Here is a 14,385-nt window from a genome sequence, read left to right on the forward strand (position 1 = left end):
AGCCCTTATTTCGAATTTGGTAAACCTCATTCTACGAGGAATAACACCAAATTCGAAATAGCTATTCAAATTAAGTGCTGTGTAGACACTTAATTCGAAACAGGGGGCCTCCAGCCCTTCCCAGGGAGCCCTGTTGGCCACTTTGGGCACAACCAGGAAAACTTACTCTCCTCTTCCCCAGCCCCGGAGCCATTAAAGGGGTAGACCCTGGCCGCAGTGCCTGTGCGAGCTCCAAGCCTGCCAGCCCAGAGTCAGCAGTGGCCACTGGGGCCCCTGACCCAGTGGCCCCAAAACATGAGCCAGCAAGCCACTGGTAGCCAGCCCTCCACCGCTCCCCAGGAGCAGTCTGCCAGCTCCCAGGAGCCTGACAGAGGCTGGAGAAGGCGGGTACCTTCCTGGTCCAGGGTGGAGATCATGGACCTTATTCAGGTTTGGGGGGGATTTATCTCCGCACTAGACAGAGGAACTTGGCCATCTATGGCAGGATAGCTGCAAGCCTGGCCACCAAAGGCCGCATGCGAACCCAGGAGCAGGTTAGCATGAAAGTCAAGTTGGTCTGGCGAGCCCCCCGACCCTGATACCTGAGCTTCTCTTCCTCCTTCCTCCCCTTGCTTCCCCCTTCCAGCTCCCTCGACCCAGGTTTCCCCCTTCCCTCTTCCACACTCTCTCTTCCCCTCTCCCACCTCCTTTTCCAAGTCTCCCCAGAGGTTCATCCCCCCCAGTTTTGTTCAATAAACCCAGTTTCAATTTTTGAACATACGTGTCTTTTATTTGACATCAGGAAGGGGGGCTAGGGAGGGATAAGTGGAAGGACGTGAGGGAGGAATGGGGCACGAGCCCCTGGTGGGGAGGACTGGGGAGGCTCCGAGGGCTCCTCAGAGTGGACGCTCTCCCTCAGGGCCTCCTGGATCCTGAAAGCCCCCCAAGGGACCCTCCACATGGCAGCCTGCAGCAAGTGCAGCTGGGCTGATGGCAACGACCCCACAAGATGCACTAGCATGCCCAGGGGCAGCTCTGGCTCCATGTGGCTGAGTGCTGTGGTGTCCCGACTGCAAGCATTCGGGACACTACAAGACAGGACTGCTTTGCTGTCCCTCACTGAGGTAGACAAGCAAGTGAGGAACCCTGAGAACTGTCTGTCTGGGGTGGGGTAGGGTCTCTTTAAGCACGGAGCTCAGTTAGCCTCAGGCAGCAGCCCCACACACTGGTTCCGGCCAGCCTTAACTTCGGTTCAGGGTCCACTCAGTGTAGACCCACTATTTCGAAATAGTTTTTGTGTATAGATACGTTATTTCGAATTAACTATTTCGAATTAAGTTAATTCAAAATAGCACTTTAGTGTAGACATACCCTTACAGATACAATCAGGAGTAACTCAACTGAAATCAGTGGAAACAGACCAATGTAAAACTGGTGTCAGTGATGCCAGAATTAAACCCTACTTAGAAAACTTTTTTATACACAACATGCTATTTTATTTGTTTCATATTTTTAAGATCTGTAACATTTTTACTCATTGAATATTTATTATGCACATGTTTAAATCATGTGATCTATATGGAGCAATCAGTTATATTAGAATGAACAGTAAAAAACCAGCAAGAAAACTACATGGGCAAGAAGCCAACAATCCTACTGTACATAAATAGTAAATAAATCAAATCTGTCTGTATTATACTGTATATTAAGGCTTTAATTAGAGGTGCAAAAAGAAACCTTTTTTGCCTCTTTAGAAGCATGATCTACCTTCCACAGAAATTAATAGACAGATGTCAGTAAGAGATGGATTGGACCCTTAAATCTACTGTACTTTTCCCAATATATGCAGCCAGGTATCCTACCTTTTAATGATAGGAACATCTTGTGGCATACCTGCAATATATCAGCCAGAGATAAAGCATATGTTCTTAGAGCCCAAACAGTAGCCCTTTAGGGGATTTAGACTAATCCTTTCAGTCCTTCGGGATAAAAAATCATGTGGCTTGACATATACAGGGTTCGATCCTGAGAAGTGTGTCTAGCACCCTTAACTCACTGAGATTGCCATGAATGCTGATGGAATTGATATTTTTCCTGCTTCCAAATCTCAGATATAGACCCTACTATCCTCACAGGAAAAACTATACCTGAAGAAAAAGAGAGTTTGACTTGAATAGTGACAGCAGGACTGGTTCCAAGATAACTGCTCATGTCGGATTTTCCATAAATACCCTTCTTGATTCTAATTTCTGATGCTTTACTGCTCTTTTGTGTATTTGCCTCATCACAATTTGCCTTGATTCTGATCTATTTTCTTTAGTGTATTTGCCTTATTACAATTTGGTGTAAAGTTGTGATAAGCCCTTCATTAAAAAAAAAAAGTACAAGGCCCATCTGGAAAGCATTCTATCAAGCATGTTTTAGTACAAGGGGATGGATTCATGTTTTATATAACCTGTAAGAGCTGTCAATTAAATATTTATTTCAATATTTCCATTATTATCAAAGTGATTAGCAGGGAATTTTAATCTTATTTAAATATGTTAATTGGTAATTTTAATGAATTGCGGCAAATAGTTATTCAACTTTTTTTAATGCACTGATACTTTATTTCGATTTTTTGCTTGTTTTAACTTAATAGAAAACATCATTCTTTCCAAAATTCAAAGAGTGCAACATATTTTCTCAAGATTTTAACAACAAATCCATATGCAGTGAAAAAGCAAAGTAACTAAAAGTGTATTTGTTTTAATACTTGTTAAAAATATGTAAAGGACCCAGCATTTATATTAAAATGTATAAAAATGGGGACGTAAGCCATGCATTTAAAACTACAGTACATTAATAAACAAGAGCTCTCAATTGCTAAGGTAAATGTTCACAAATTCAGTTTTTCTCAGTACAAACTACATAAGGAACAGACTGGAAAGCTCCCTTTTTTATACACAGGATCTTCATCAAATGTTTGCTTCTTACAGACGATTCAGGAATAGTGAACATTTTCATTTCTGCTTCACAATATCTATACGTTCATTATTCTGACAACACAACTAGAGAACAAGGTAGGCTACTAGATTTTGTAGATAAGGGAATGCAAAAAAAAGGGCAGAAAGAGACCTCTTAATCCCCTTTATTTCACTACAGAGGAAACGGTTTCATGTACTAAAGCATGGTTTAGTAAGTTTATAAGGTTTATAAGTCATAAGGAAATTCTGAATGTTCCCAGAAAGTCCCATCACGCAGGAAATTGAATAGCCATGAGCACCGTTTCTAAGTAAATCTTATTTAATGTTTCCCTAATTAGAATCAATAGACCCAATTTTCATTCCTGTGCCTTTGTTATGCACAAACTATCAGTCAGGGTCCAGAAAAATCTCCCAGACTACTTCCTCAATAAAACTGATTCAACTGTTCCCTGACACTTACCTGACAGGATCCAAAAATTAAGTTTTATAAATGTGACAAAAATGTTTGTAATTGTGTGAACTAGAAAATTAAGAGAGACCTTTAGATAATGAGTAATGATTAAAAGGTTAGTTTACTTCAGAGAAATGGAGTTCACAGAAATTTGTGGATATCTTCTTAAAGGTATTGTAATACACTATTTCCCAGTAATCTCAGGTTTACACATGTATTCTCATATGCTTCAGTAAAATATTGTTAACCCCTGCTTATATAAAGGACTGGGATATTTTTTATATGCTAGGAGGCTATCAACATTTAAACTCAATGGGAATGTAAAATAAATGAAAAACTGGCAATCTGTGCATCCAGCTAAATTAAACCTGTAATGAAATTAAGTCTTAGAGTTTATTACATTTTATTGTATTATCAGAAAGTTTTTATTATAATGTGAAAAATCTGCTTAATGCAGCCCTAGATTGTATTTACAGAATGGTGGAACAGCTTATGCAGGCTGAGTAAAAGATGCCAGATTGGACAATTGAAGGTATAATCAGCATAATGTTTTTTGGAAAGGGAAAAGGAAACTATGCCATATGTTCACTTAAGCCTTAATTTTATGTAAAACTGGTTGTTTTTCCTTTGACATAGCTAAAAATGCCCTTTTGCTAACAGTTCAAAGACTGTTTATTTGCTTTACAGATGCCCATATGCTCTTGTGTATTGCACACAGCAGTGTCCCCTACTGGAGAACATGATCTGAAATAGACAGTTTTCTATACTACTTAGTAGTGTCACAGTCACAAAACTTCCATGTTTCCTTTATTTGTCCCTAAATGGGGAGGAGGGTGAGGGTTGCCCTGCTTTGATAGCAAAAAACAATCTTCTTGACAGTGACAGCTGTGTATGGGAATTCTGATCTGAATATGGAAGAGTCCACAGCACTTAGTAGGAAATTCATTCCTTTGTAGGCTAACTGTGCAGTCTCTTGGACTAGAACAATTAAATTTACTTCATGGAAATAGTAGAGTTGCTGCTTGAGTCTGTATGTGCTACAGAGAAAAATCTCCAACTATTTTTTGTTACCTGCAAAGAGGATGGAACTTGTATTTTAGCAGGAGGATTAGCTCTCTTCTCCCTCACTTCCTTTTTTATCCCCACCCCCCAAGGCACTTAAAAAATGCCATAATGTCCATAAGGGTATCAGAGACAGAACTACCAACCTATGCTTGTTATTAGTGTAGCAGATTCCTTTTTTCCATCTCATTTTAGCTAGTGTGTTAACCTGCTGTAGCTATAAATTAATGAGCCTCCTAATGTATTTTCATTGGGAGGTTGAGCAGTCAAACTCATTTAGTTAGCGAAAACTACAAAAATCACTTTCTTGTGAAATCTGAAACTAGAAGCTCCAATGAACTAATGATCACAGTATGAACCATTTTATGTACCAATGAAAATAAATATAACCTGTAAATGAAAATTTGCACTGCATAAACCCTGTATTAATATTATTCCACCTGAAAAATCTTCAGCTGACAGTTCAAGAAAAGACAAACATAACTAATCTGATTTTTTAAAATGCTTGCATTAACTGGATAACAGATAGTGCTTACTGTAGCCTCTTAGGGACAAATTCTTATCCTACAGAAGTCAATGAAAGCTTAAAAGGGGGCCAGGAGTTAGTGAAGTTTTGAATGCAGAGAAAAAATTGATACCTCTGATGTACTTACATGGCTTTTTGGCTGGCTGAACCAGCTGAGGGTTCAGGTATGGGCTATTCTCTGCATCTATTCTGCGCTTGTACTTCTGACGACCACCACGTACTCTGTCTAGGCGGACCCCTAAAATAGGAAAAATTAAACGCACTGATTAATACTTCTGCTGTCATGCATTTCCAATGACAATCTTCTACTTTGTGCTCTGAGCAATTTCTATAGCATTGTCAATGTACATTTCTTTTCTTACACCAAGCATGAAAAGCAACAGAAAAGATATTAATACTCTGAGCATTTGCAACTTATTTATATTTTCATGTACACAAGATAAAAGTTTAGACTAATTTCTTGTGGGAAAGATAATTTTATATTATTTCCATTACTTTCACAACATCTTGCTAGTAACATGGGAACAGCTCCTGAGATTGGGATTTGGCCTAGAATTCCTCCCAGTGGGGGGAATTTTGAGCTGAAAACTCTTTAGTCAACTTCTATATGTGGCTGAAAACATCAATGGATTTACTAGACTACTGTTATGAAGCAAAGGGCCATGAAGAACGAGAACTTCAGAAACAATTAACCCTGAATGCAGTAGTATTTAATTAACATAGCCTCGTGAAATGACTGCAGGAACTGTAGAAAGTAACCTTCTGAAGTATTATAGGGGGACAGACAGGGTTTAATATCCTTCTGAAATGACTCAACAGTAGGGGTTATGTTGGGATTGCAAAGTACGGAGACCTGCATTCATCTGGATATCAATGAAGACAAATCAGCATTTGCATTCTGCTGTTACCTTATAGATTGCTTAAGTAATGCTTTCATGTTACCTGAGCTGTCTAGGCACTGGATTTATATAAACGGAACTACCTGAAACAAGCTGGAGTTGCTCTAGCAAAAAGTGGCTGGCATAAAGCAACAAATTATTTTTATTCCATTCTGACTCATCCAGACAGATTCCAGGCAGCCACAAAGAGTGTAAGGACAACCCAGCAATAACACATCCTTTAAGGCAAAAACCTCAGCAAGTGAGTAAGGCAACAGGAAAACCAGCACCAAACACAAAATTTGTTCCCTCTCTGATAACGCAGATTTCACTATTGACAGACTCAACATGTAATAATGTCCCCATTGCACACTTTCATTATCTGATTTTTTTTCCTCTCTAGCCTATGTTTCCTCCCATTATCATCTTCTACTGTTGCTCTGCCTCCTTCCTTCCTCATCTTTCTAAGAGCTGGCTTGAACTCAGAAAACCTACAAATGACAGGAGTTTCTGAAAGCCTCTTCTCTAAGGCCAGTTTTGTTCTTAGCATGGGATGTTGGGATCCCCTGCTGTCAAGGGGGCACCTCTGGCAGGGCTAGAAGAGCAAGGATCAGTGTGCTGCCTATGGACGTGTTAGTGAAAAAAAAATCCCCAACCTAATGGCAAGAGAGGATTAGATCCCTCACTCATTTTTCAACCAAAGAGGAGAGAGACTGAATGGATTTTGGTGGAAAAAAATATTTTGATGAAGAGTTAAAGTCCCACAGCCAGCTCTGTAGCATTTCTCTTTCTTACGTTTCTTCCGCCCCTTCTCTCTCTGGGTATGTCTACACTACCCTCCTAGTTCAAACTAGGAGGGTAATGTAGGCATACCGCACTTGCAAATGAAGCCCGGGATTTGAATTTCCCAGGCTTCATTTGCATAAGCGGGGAGCCGCCATTTTTAAAACCCCGCTGGTTCGAACCCCGTGCAGCGCGGCTATACGGGGCCCGAACTAGGTAGTTCGAACTAGCTGCACTGCACGGGGTTCGAACCAGCGGGGTTTTAAAAATGGCGGCTCCCCGCTTATGCAAATGAAGCCCGGGAAACTCAAATCCCGGACTTCATTTGCAATGTGGTATGCCTACATTACCCCGCTAGTTCGAACTAGTGGGGTAGTGTAGCCATACCCTCTCTTTCCTTTCTGTTATTCACACACTTAATTTCTTCCTCTCCTCAGAAAGAACCTAAGTGAAGGGTCCAATCCTGCAAACCGTTTCTCATACAAGTAGGCCTCACTTGATGCTCTCATAGACTTAAATGCTGTTGTGAGTAAAGCTTATTAGCATGAGAAAAGATCTGTATTAAAAACAGGCCTTAAGTTAGTAAATACAATAACCAACCTACAATTTTATACCAGAATTTGCTATGCTCTTTGGTAGTCATGAGACTATGTAGTGATCTCCAAGACTGGATAGTACTGCATGAAATCATATGGTTTTAACTGAAATCGTACTTAAACGTTCTTAAACTTAATCGTTCTCTTACTTAAACACAGGGAGCACATGTTGATTAATTACCAATCTAATCTATATCCATTTATGAATCACAATATATAAATCATACAATAAAGAAATCATGTAACCAAAGAGGTCAAAGTATGGTTATAAATGACATCTCTATGTATTTACAGTGTGTTCATATATCGTTATCATACACATACATATTGAGGTGTATATTACATACATGACCAAATTCTGATCTCAGTTATATGATATAAATACAAAGTAACTTCACCAGGAACAGAATTAGATTAAATATAACATGTGTATGCTTATCTGTAATTCAAGTTAAGCATATATATTCATTAGCACAAGTTTATTACAGTTTATTCGTCAGGGTATGTCTACACTACAGCGCTAATTCGAACTAACTCAGTTCGAACTAAGCTAATTCGAACTAATGCATCCAGACTAAAAAACTAGTTCGAATTAGCGTTTTGCTAATTCCAACTAGCATGTCCACACAGAGTGGACACAGAGTTAAGGATGGCCGGAAACAGTGCCGGCAGGGCATCAGATGAGGACTTAGAGCGTGGAGCTGCTGCCTCAGACTAGCCAAGGGCTGTGCTTAAAAGGACCCGACCCCCACCCCGGACAGACAGTTCTCAGGGGTGCCCCGCTTGCAAAGCAATCCTGGCTTGGATTGCCCGGAGTACCCACACTGGGCACATCACAGCACTCAGCCATCAGACCGGCTGCACTTGCCGCAGGCTGCCATCTGGGGAGAGGGGACAATTGGGGGGCTGCAGGAGAGGTTCCACCCCCAGAAGCCTGCAGAGCCAGCCCAGTCCTCCCCATCGGGGGCTCGTACCCCATTCCTCCATCACCTCCTTCCACTTACCCCTCCCTAGCCCTTCTTCCTGATGTACAAAATAAAGGACAATTGTGTTCAAAAATAGAATCTCTCTTTATTGAACAAAACTCGGGGAGACTGGGAAAAGGAGGTGGGAGAGGGGAAGAGAGAGGGTGGGAGAGGGGAGGGCAACTACAATGATGAGGGGTTTGGAACAGGTCCCATATGAAGAGAGGCTAAACAGACTGGGACTTTTCAGCTTAGAAAAGAGGAGATGGAGGGGGGATATGATAGAGGTCTATAAAAGCATGAGTGGGGTGGAGAGGGTGCATACAGAAAAGTTCTTAATTAGTTCCCATAATAGAAAGACTAGAGGACACCAAAGGAAAGGAATGGGTAGCAGGCTTCAAACTAATAACAGAAAGTTCTTCTTCACAAAGCAAAGAGTCAACCTGTGGAACTCCTTGCTGCAGGAGGCTGTGAAGGCTAGAACTAGAACAGAGTTTAAAGAGAAGTGAGATCAATTCATGGAGGTTGGGTCCATGGAGTGGTATTAGCCAGGGGGTAGGAGTGGTGTCCCTGCCCGAAGTTTGTGGAAGGCTGGAGAAGGATGGCACGAGACAAATGGTTTGGTCACTGTCTTTGGTCCATCCCCTCCAGGGTCCCTAGGGTTGGCCGCTGTCGGCAGACAGGCTACTGGGCTAGATGGACCTTTGGTTTGACCCAGTACGGCCATTGTAAGCTCAGGGCTCAGGGTCGGTGGTCTCACTGGACCACCTTGATTTTCATGCAAACCTGCTCCTGGGTGGCCAGGCTGGCAGCTCTCCTGCCCTAGACGGCCACTTTCCTGTGCCTAGTGTGGAGTTCGTGGACGAGGTCCATGATGTCTGCACTGGACCAGGCAGGTGCCCGCCTCTTGCGGTCCTGGGCAAGCTCCCGGGAGCTTCCAGCCTGGTCCCGGGAAGAGGGAGAGGGCTGGGGGGCATCGGGTGGCTGGCTCGAGCCGTGCCAGGTGCAGGGTCTGCTGGCTGGGTGCTGGAAGGCTTGCACCTAGCACGGGCACCGTAGCCAGCCCGTGCCCCTTTAAGGGCTCCGGGGCCGGGAGGGGGGCAATAGAGTTTCCCTGGTGTTGGCCAGAGTGGCCACCAGGGAAAGCTGGGGAGGGCTACCCTCCCACTAGTTCGAATTAAAGGGCTACACACCCCTTAATTCGAACTAGTAAGTTCGAACTTGCTTAGTCCTCATGAAATGAGGTTTACCTAGTTTGAACTAAGCGCTCCGCTAGTTCGAATTAAGTTCAAACTAGCGGAGCGCTAGTGTAGCGCCTATCAAAGTTAATTCGAACCAACGGACGTTAGTTTGAATTAACTTTTTAGTGTAGACATACCCATAGAGCATTTTTAATTAATGGCTAACAAATGTCCGTAAACACCGAAGGAGTTTGATCTCTACCAAGAAACTATATTGCCAAAAAAATACGTTAAAAAGACCCTGGCTTTTTGGTTGAACATTCAGAAAAAGGAAGAAGATTAGAGCGAGCCACAGATAAGATTTGTGAAAGCATAAAAAGACTGCCCAACATTTTAAGAAAAATATATAGAGAATGAATTCTTTATAATTCAGCTGTCATCCTTCTTTTTGCTTGGGAGCAGATTTCATAGAGATAAAAGACAGCTCAAGTTGGACAGAAATATGTTTAATCCAAAAGTAATGGAACTGAAGATTAAATTAAAATACCAAGAAGAACTATTTTTCTCCCTTATATTTGCATAGATACATGTTCATAACACTCACATGTTCAATGTGAAGGAAATATGTGTTGCAAAGTCATACTATATATACTATATAGTCAGTTAAAACCACATGAATTTATATATATTCACTCGTGCATGCATTTAGACATGTTGCCCTGGTCTACACTAGGCCTTCATTTCAAAATAGCCCCTCCCCCCAGGTCGAATTTATAAGTGGAGCATCCACACTACCAAACCTGTTATTTCAAAATAATGGGCCACTGGATTTGAAATCTGTACTCCTGCTTTTCGTCAGGAGTAACACTAACTCCAAAATAGTTACTTCAAAATAATGATAGTGTGGATGCTTCAGTGCCACTATTTCAATATAATTACTCCCCAGAGCATTCGAACTAATTACTCCCAAGTGTTTCCTGGGGCTCTACATCTGAGAAAACACATCCACACTAACAGAGCCTGCCTTGTACTAATTTTGAGGCTTCTCTGTGTTGTGGGTATTCTAGTTTGAATTTGTTAATTGGTAGTTAAGTCAAATGTACTCATTTTGAAATAGTTTTCTAGTGTAGACATGGACCTTGTGTATACACAATTTTTACAGACAACACAAGTATGAGCATTATAGTTCTTAATATCTTAGGGAAAGGTATTGCTAACAAACCTTTAAAATGACATACTTACGTAATGTATCTATTTCTTAGTGTAGAATATTTTTAAGTATTTTCCCCATGTGTTAAATGTTAACATATATGGAAAAGTAAATTGCAGGTTTATGGAAGTTTTATTAGTATATACATAGGATTTACCATCATGTGTCATTAAATTGTAGCTTACCGTAATCCTATCAGCACAACCAAACTACTATATCAGAACCAAATTCTAATACTCTTACTTTCATTACGAATCTCACCCACCTAAGCTACAATGAATAAAGTTGCTTTTAAAACATTCATAAGAATAATAGGAAGAGGAATAATAGTAACACCTCATATACAGGTGATAAAGTTAAATAGTGTAAGCAAACAGAGTATGTTTACAATTTATAGTATTAAGAGAGACTTTGAAGCCCATATTTAGACTAATCCTAACTGTGTAAGGCAACTCAGTCTGTCTGTGCATCAGATTCCCTATCCATAAATGAAAATCCTGGTACTTAGCCCAACTAATTCAAGTGACCTGAGATTTTCAATGAAAAGTATTCTATGATTACCATACTCTAGGCCATTGGTATAAATGAGTATATCTGCACCTAAGCCTAGTGAAGTCATGAACTAAGGATCTGGCCCCTCATGCCCTCTAATGTCAGGTTTCATTTTGAAATCCTTAAACAGGAAATATCCCAGTCATTTGAATGAGCATTTTATCTCAGTATGAACTAAAGGAATGGGCCAATTATCAATTAAAATATGATTTTAGCTTTCATCAGTAAAGAAACTAGCAGAACACTCCACTTTGGCTCTCATTGCAAACCCTAACTCACCTAGCAGAGCAGGAAAGGAGATCGCACATTCAGACACGATTTACAAAACTCAGACGGTATGGTCTAGTCATGGTCTGGAATGCATGGAGAGACAGAAATACGAATGCAGTAACTAAACTCTTCTAAAAGATGGAGCTACACAATTCAATATGGCATAAAGCAGGGGTGGGCAGTATAAGAGCAGCAATTGCCACTGCCACTATATTTATCTGTGCCGCCACAGGTAGGGGGTGCTTGAAGCTCCTGCTGACCTGGTCAATTGCTGGTCCTGGTCAATGGGAGCTGCAGGAAGCGTCACAGACTGGGACATTTCTTCCAGTTACTTGTTGCTTGTTTGGGGTCTTTCTTGGCTCTTTAAGGGTATGTCTACACTACCCCCCTAGTTCGAACTAGGGGGGTAATGTATGCATACCGAACTTGCTAATGAAGCCCGGGATTTGAAGCCGCCTCGTGGAACAGATAGATCGGAATGGCTACATAGTTCGAACTATCTAGCCCATGCCGCGTGTAGCCGCGCGGCACGGGGTTCGAACAAGCCGGCTTTTAAAAATGGCGGAGCCGGCTTTATGCTAATGAAGCCCGGGAAATTCAAATCCCGGGCTTCATTAGCAAGTTCGGTATGCATACATTACCCCCCTAGTTCGAACTAGGGGGGTAGTGTAGACATACCCTAAGTGACTTATTGGAAGTTGTTGCTTGTTTGGGCTGCTTTTGCTGCCAGAGAACGTGATTACCTAGTCTCCAGGGCCAATGGGGACAGGTGAACACTCCAGGTAAGTCTGACTGACAGGAAAGTACAGGCCAGAGATAAAGGATTCAGGGAACCAAAAGCAGGGGTGGGAGTCTCAGATTCCATGCTGCTTTTTTTGATCTCTCAGTCAGACTTACATAGAGAAGAGATTCTAACTCAGATGCCTGGGAGTCCCTCCTGAATGCTGAACTTCATTCCTACCTACCACCCTGAGAAGTGGCACTAAAGAGAGGGTATGTGGCTGGGGGTTGCTTTTTGGTTTGGAATGTACATAAGGAGCTGGGGAGGAGACTGTCTTTGCCTGCCTGCCATGTAGTGCTGGCCTGGTGGGTGCTTTTTGGTTTGGTAGGTACAGTGGAGTTGGCTGGGGGTGTGTCTGTTTACTAGGGGTGCGTCTGGAATTGAAAAAAAATAATTTGAAGTATGGCTTCTTTGGGGTGTATTTGTTGGGTGTGCACAATTCCAACTGAAAAGGGAATTGGCTTTTTTGGGTTGTTTGTCGCCAGGCATTGCGAAGCAAAAATGGGCAGAGCTCATTTTGGGCTTGTTTTGAAATGGGATTGGCTTCATTTTTTGGCTTGTTTTGCTTTTTTATCTTGTGAGAGTTGGCTGCTCACCTCCACTCAGGAGCTGGACCTGCTGCTAGAGCACAGCACGTGGTCCACAGTGCCAGGAAGGGCAGGAAGCTGGCCTTAGCACACCCACTGGCCACTTTGTCACCCTACAGTAAGGCAACCCAGTGCTTGACTTTCTGCAACCCAGTACTGAGTTGCCACCCATATTTTGAAAACTACTGCTCTAGTGTACTGATTGCCTACAAGAAATTGCTAACAACAGTTGAGATGTAAAATTGTATTTCATTTAAAGTATATTTTTATCCCTCTCTCCTACCTTCTTAAGTTGCATGTCTTTAACTGTGAACGTTTTGGGGTCAGGACTGTTTCTTACTTGAAAAACACCTAGCACGTTGTGGACACTACAGTCATTAAAATAAATAAACTTACACTATAGTAAATAAAAAGTAATTCCCCTGACATCATCAGAGTTACTGCAGTGAGATCAACATCAAAATCTCAATTTTAACTTCTTTTGCCGATGTTATGGATTATATTTGTGTTCCCTCCATAGCTCCTCTAAATTAGCCATGAGAATTGCGGTAGTCAGGATTCTGTTCTACACAGGTCTTCTTGGTAGGTTTTCCATCCAATTACATGCTGACCATGGGCAATGAAGTTGCTACTCTGTGGTCTCTTCCACCACAGTGTGGATAAAAATTTGGATTAGTTTTGTTTTGCAAAAGTGATGCTTGTAGTGCTCCGAAAATTGTTTTAAGATTGTACAGTGAGACTAACAAGAGAGGAAGCTGCAGGAAGAGCACCTCAATCAGCATCAGAATGAAAGAGCAGCAGCATTAGTATTAGAGGCAAAAGCCAGATTAGCAGTATCAGAAAGTGCAGAAGGAATTTTAGTGGCAGACTGTGATGCAGTTCTCCTTCGGGACAACATTTTGATAGGGTGTTTCAATTCAACCTGGACGTGCTGTGCTTATTTAGAAGGCTTCTGAATAAAGCTGAGTGAATATTATGTACATTGAGTTGCTCACCTATTTACCAAAATGAATAAAAAAATATTTTCCCTCCATAACTATAGACAGAAACTATTTGGAGATAAGATGTGGAACATCACATAGATAGCTTTTGGACAGGTCAGTAATTTCTATTCTTTAGGATTAGAATAGTGTGAAGACAGCTAATCCTGAAATCAAAATGATTTGCAGTGGGAAAACACGCACAATATAATAGAAACATGCAGGAAATAACACAGCATGAAAAGAAAGGCTAACATGGACTATCTTTATTTGCTAGTGTTATACATTTGTTGTATGTGCTGCATTCCACAGATGCCAGTTACTGATTGTATGAAATCACCTGATAGCATGTTTGGAAGCATGTGAGATAAAACTAAACGTTAACCCAGTGATGCAACAACGAGAAGTCCTGTGGCACCTTTTAGACTAACAGATTTATTGGAGCATAAGCTTTCGTGGGCAAAGACCCACTTCGTCAGATGCATGTCAGATGCATGATGAAGTGGGTCTTTGCCCACGAAAGCTTATGCTCCAATAAATCTGTTAGTCTATAAGGTGCCACAGGACTTCTTGTTGTTCTTGCAGATTAACACTAACACGGCAACCTCTCTGATACTT

General features: G+C 41.5%; 1 protein-coding gene across 8 annotated transcripts in view; it reads right to left on the minus strand.

Annotated features, from left to right (window-relative positions):
• Nucleotides 1-14,385, minus strand: part of ESRRG (estrogen related receptor gamma) — a 540,935-nt gene that overhangs the window by 63,429 nt on the left and 463,121 nt on the right. For all 8 annotated transcript variants that reach the window (XM_014580752.4, XM_075925198.2, XM_014580754.4 and 5 more), the window contains one exon: nt 5,112-5,222. In XM_014580752.4, coding sequence (XP_014436238.1) covers nt 5,112-5,222 — 111 coding nt within the window. The remainder of the gene's footprint in view (nt 1-5,111; nt 5,223-14,385) is intronic.

Source organism: Pelodiscus sinensis, chromosome 3 (assembly GCF_052426305.1).
Source record: "Pelodiscus sinensis isolate ZL-2025 chromosome 3, ASM5242630v1, whole genome shotgun sequence".
NCBI lineage: Eukaryota > Metazoa > Chordata > Testudines > Trionychidae > Pelodiscus > Pelodiscus sinensis.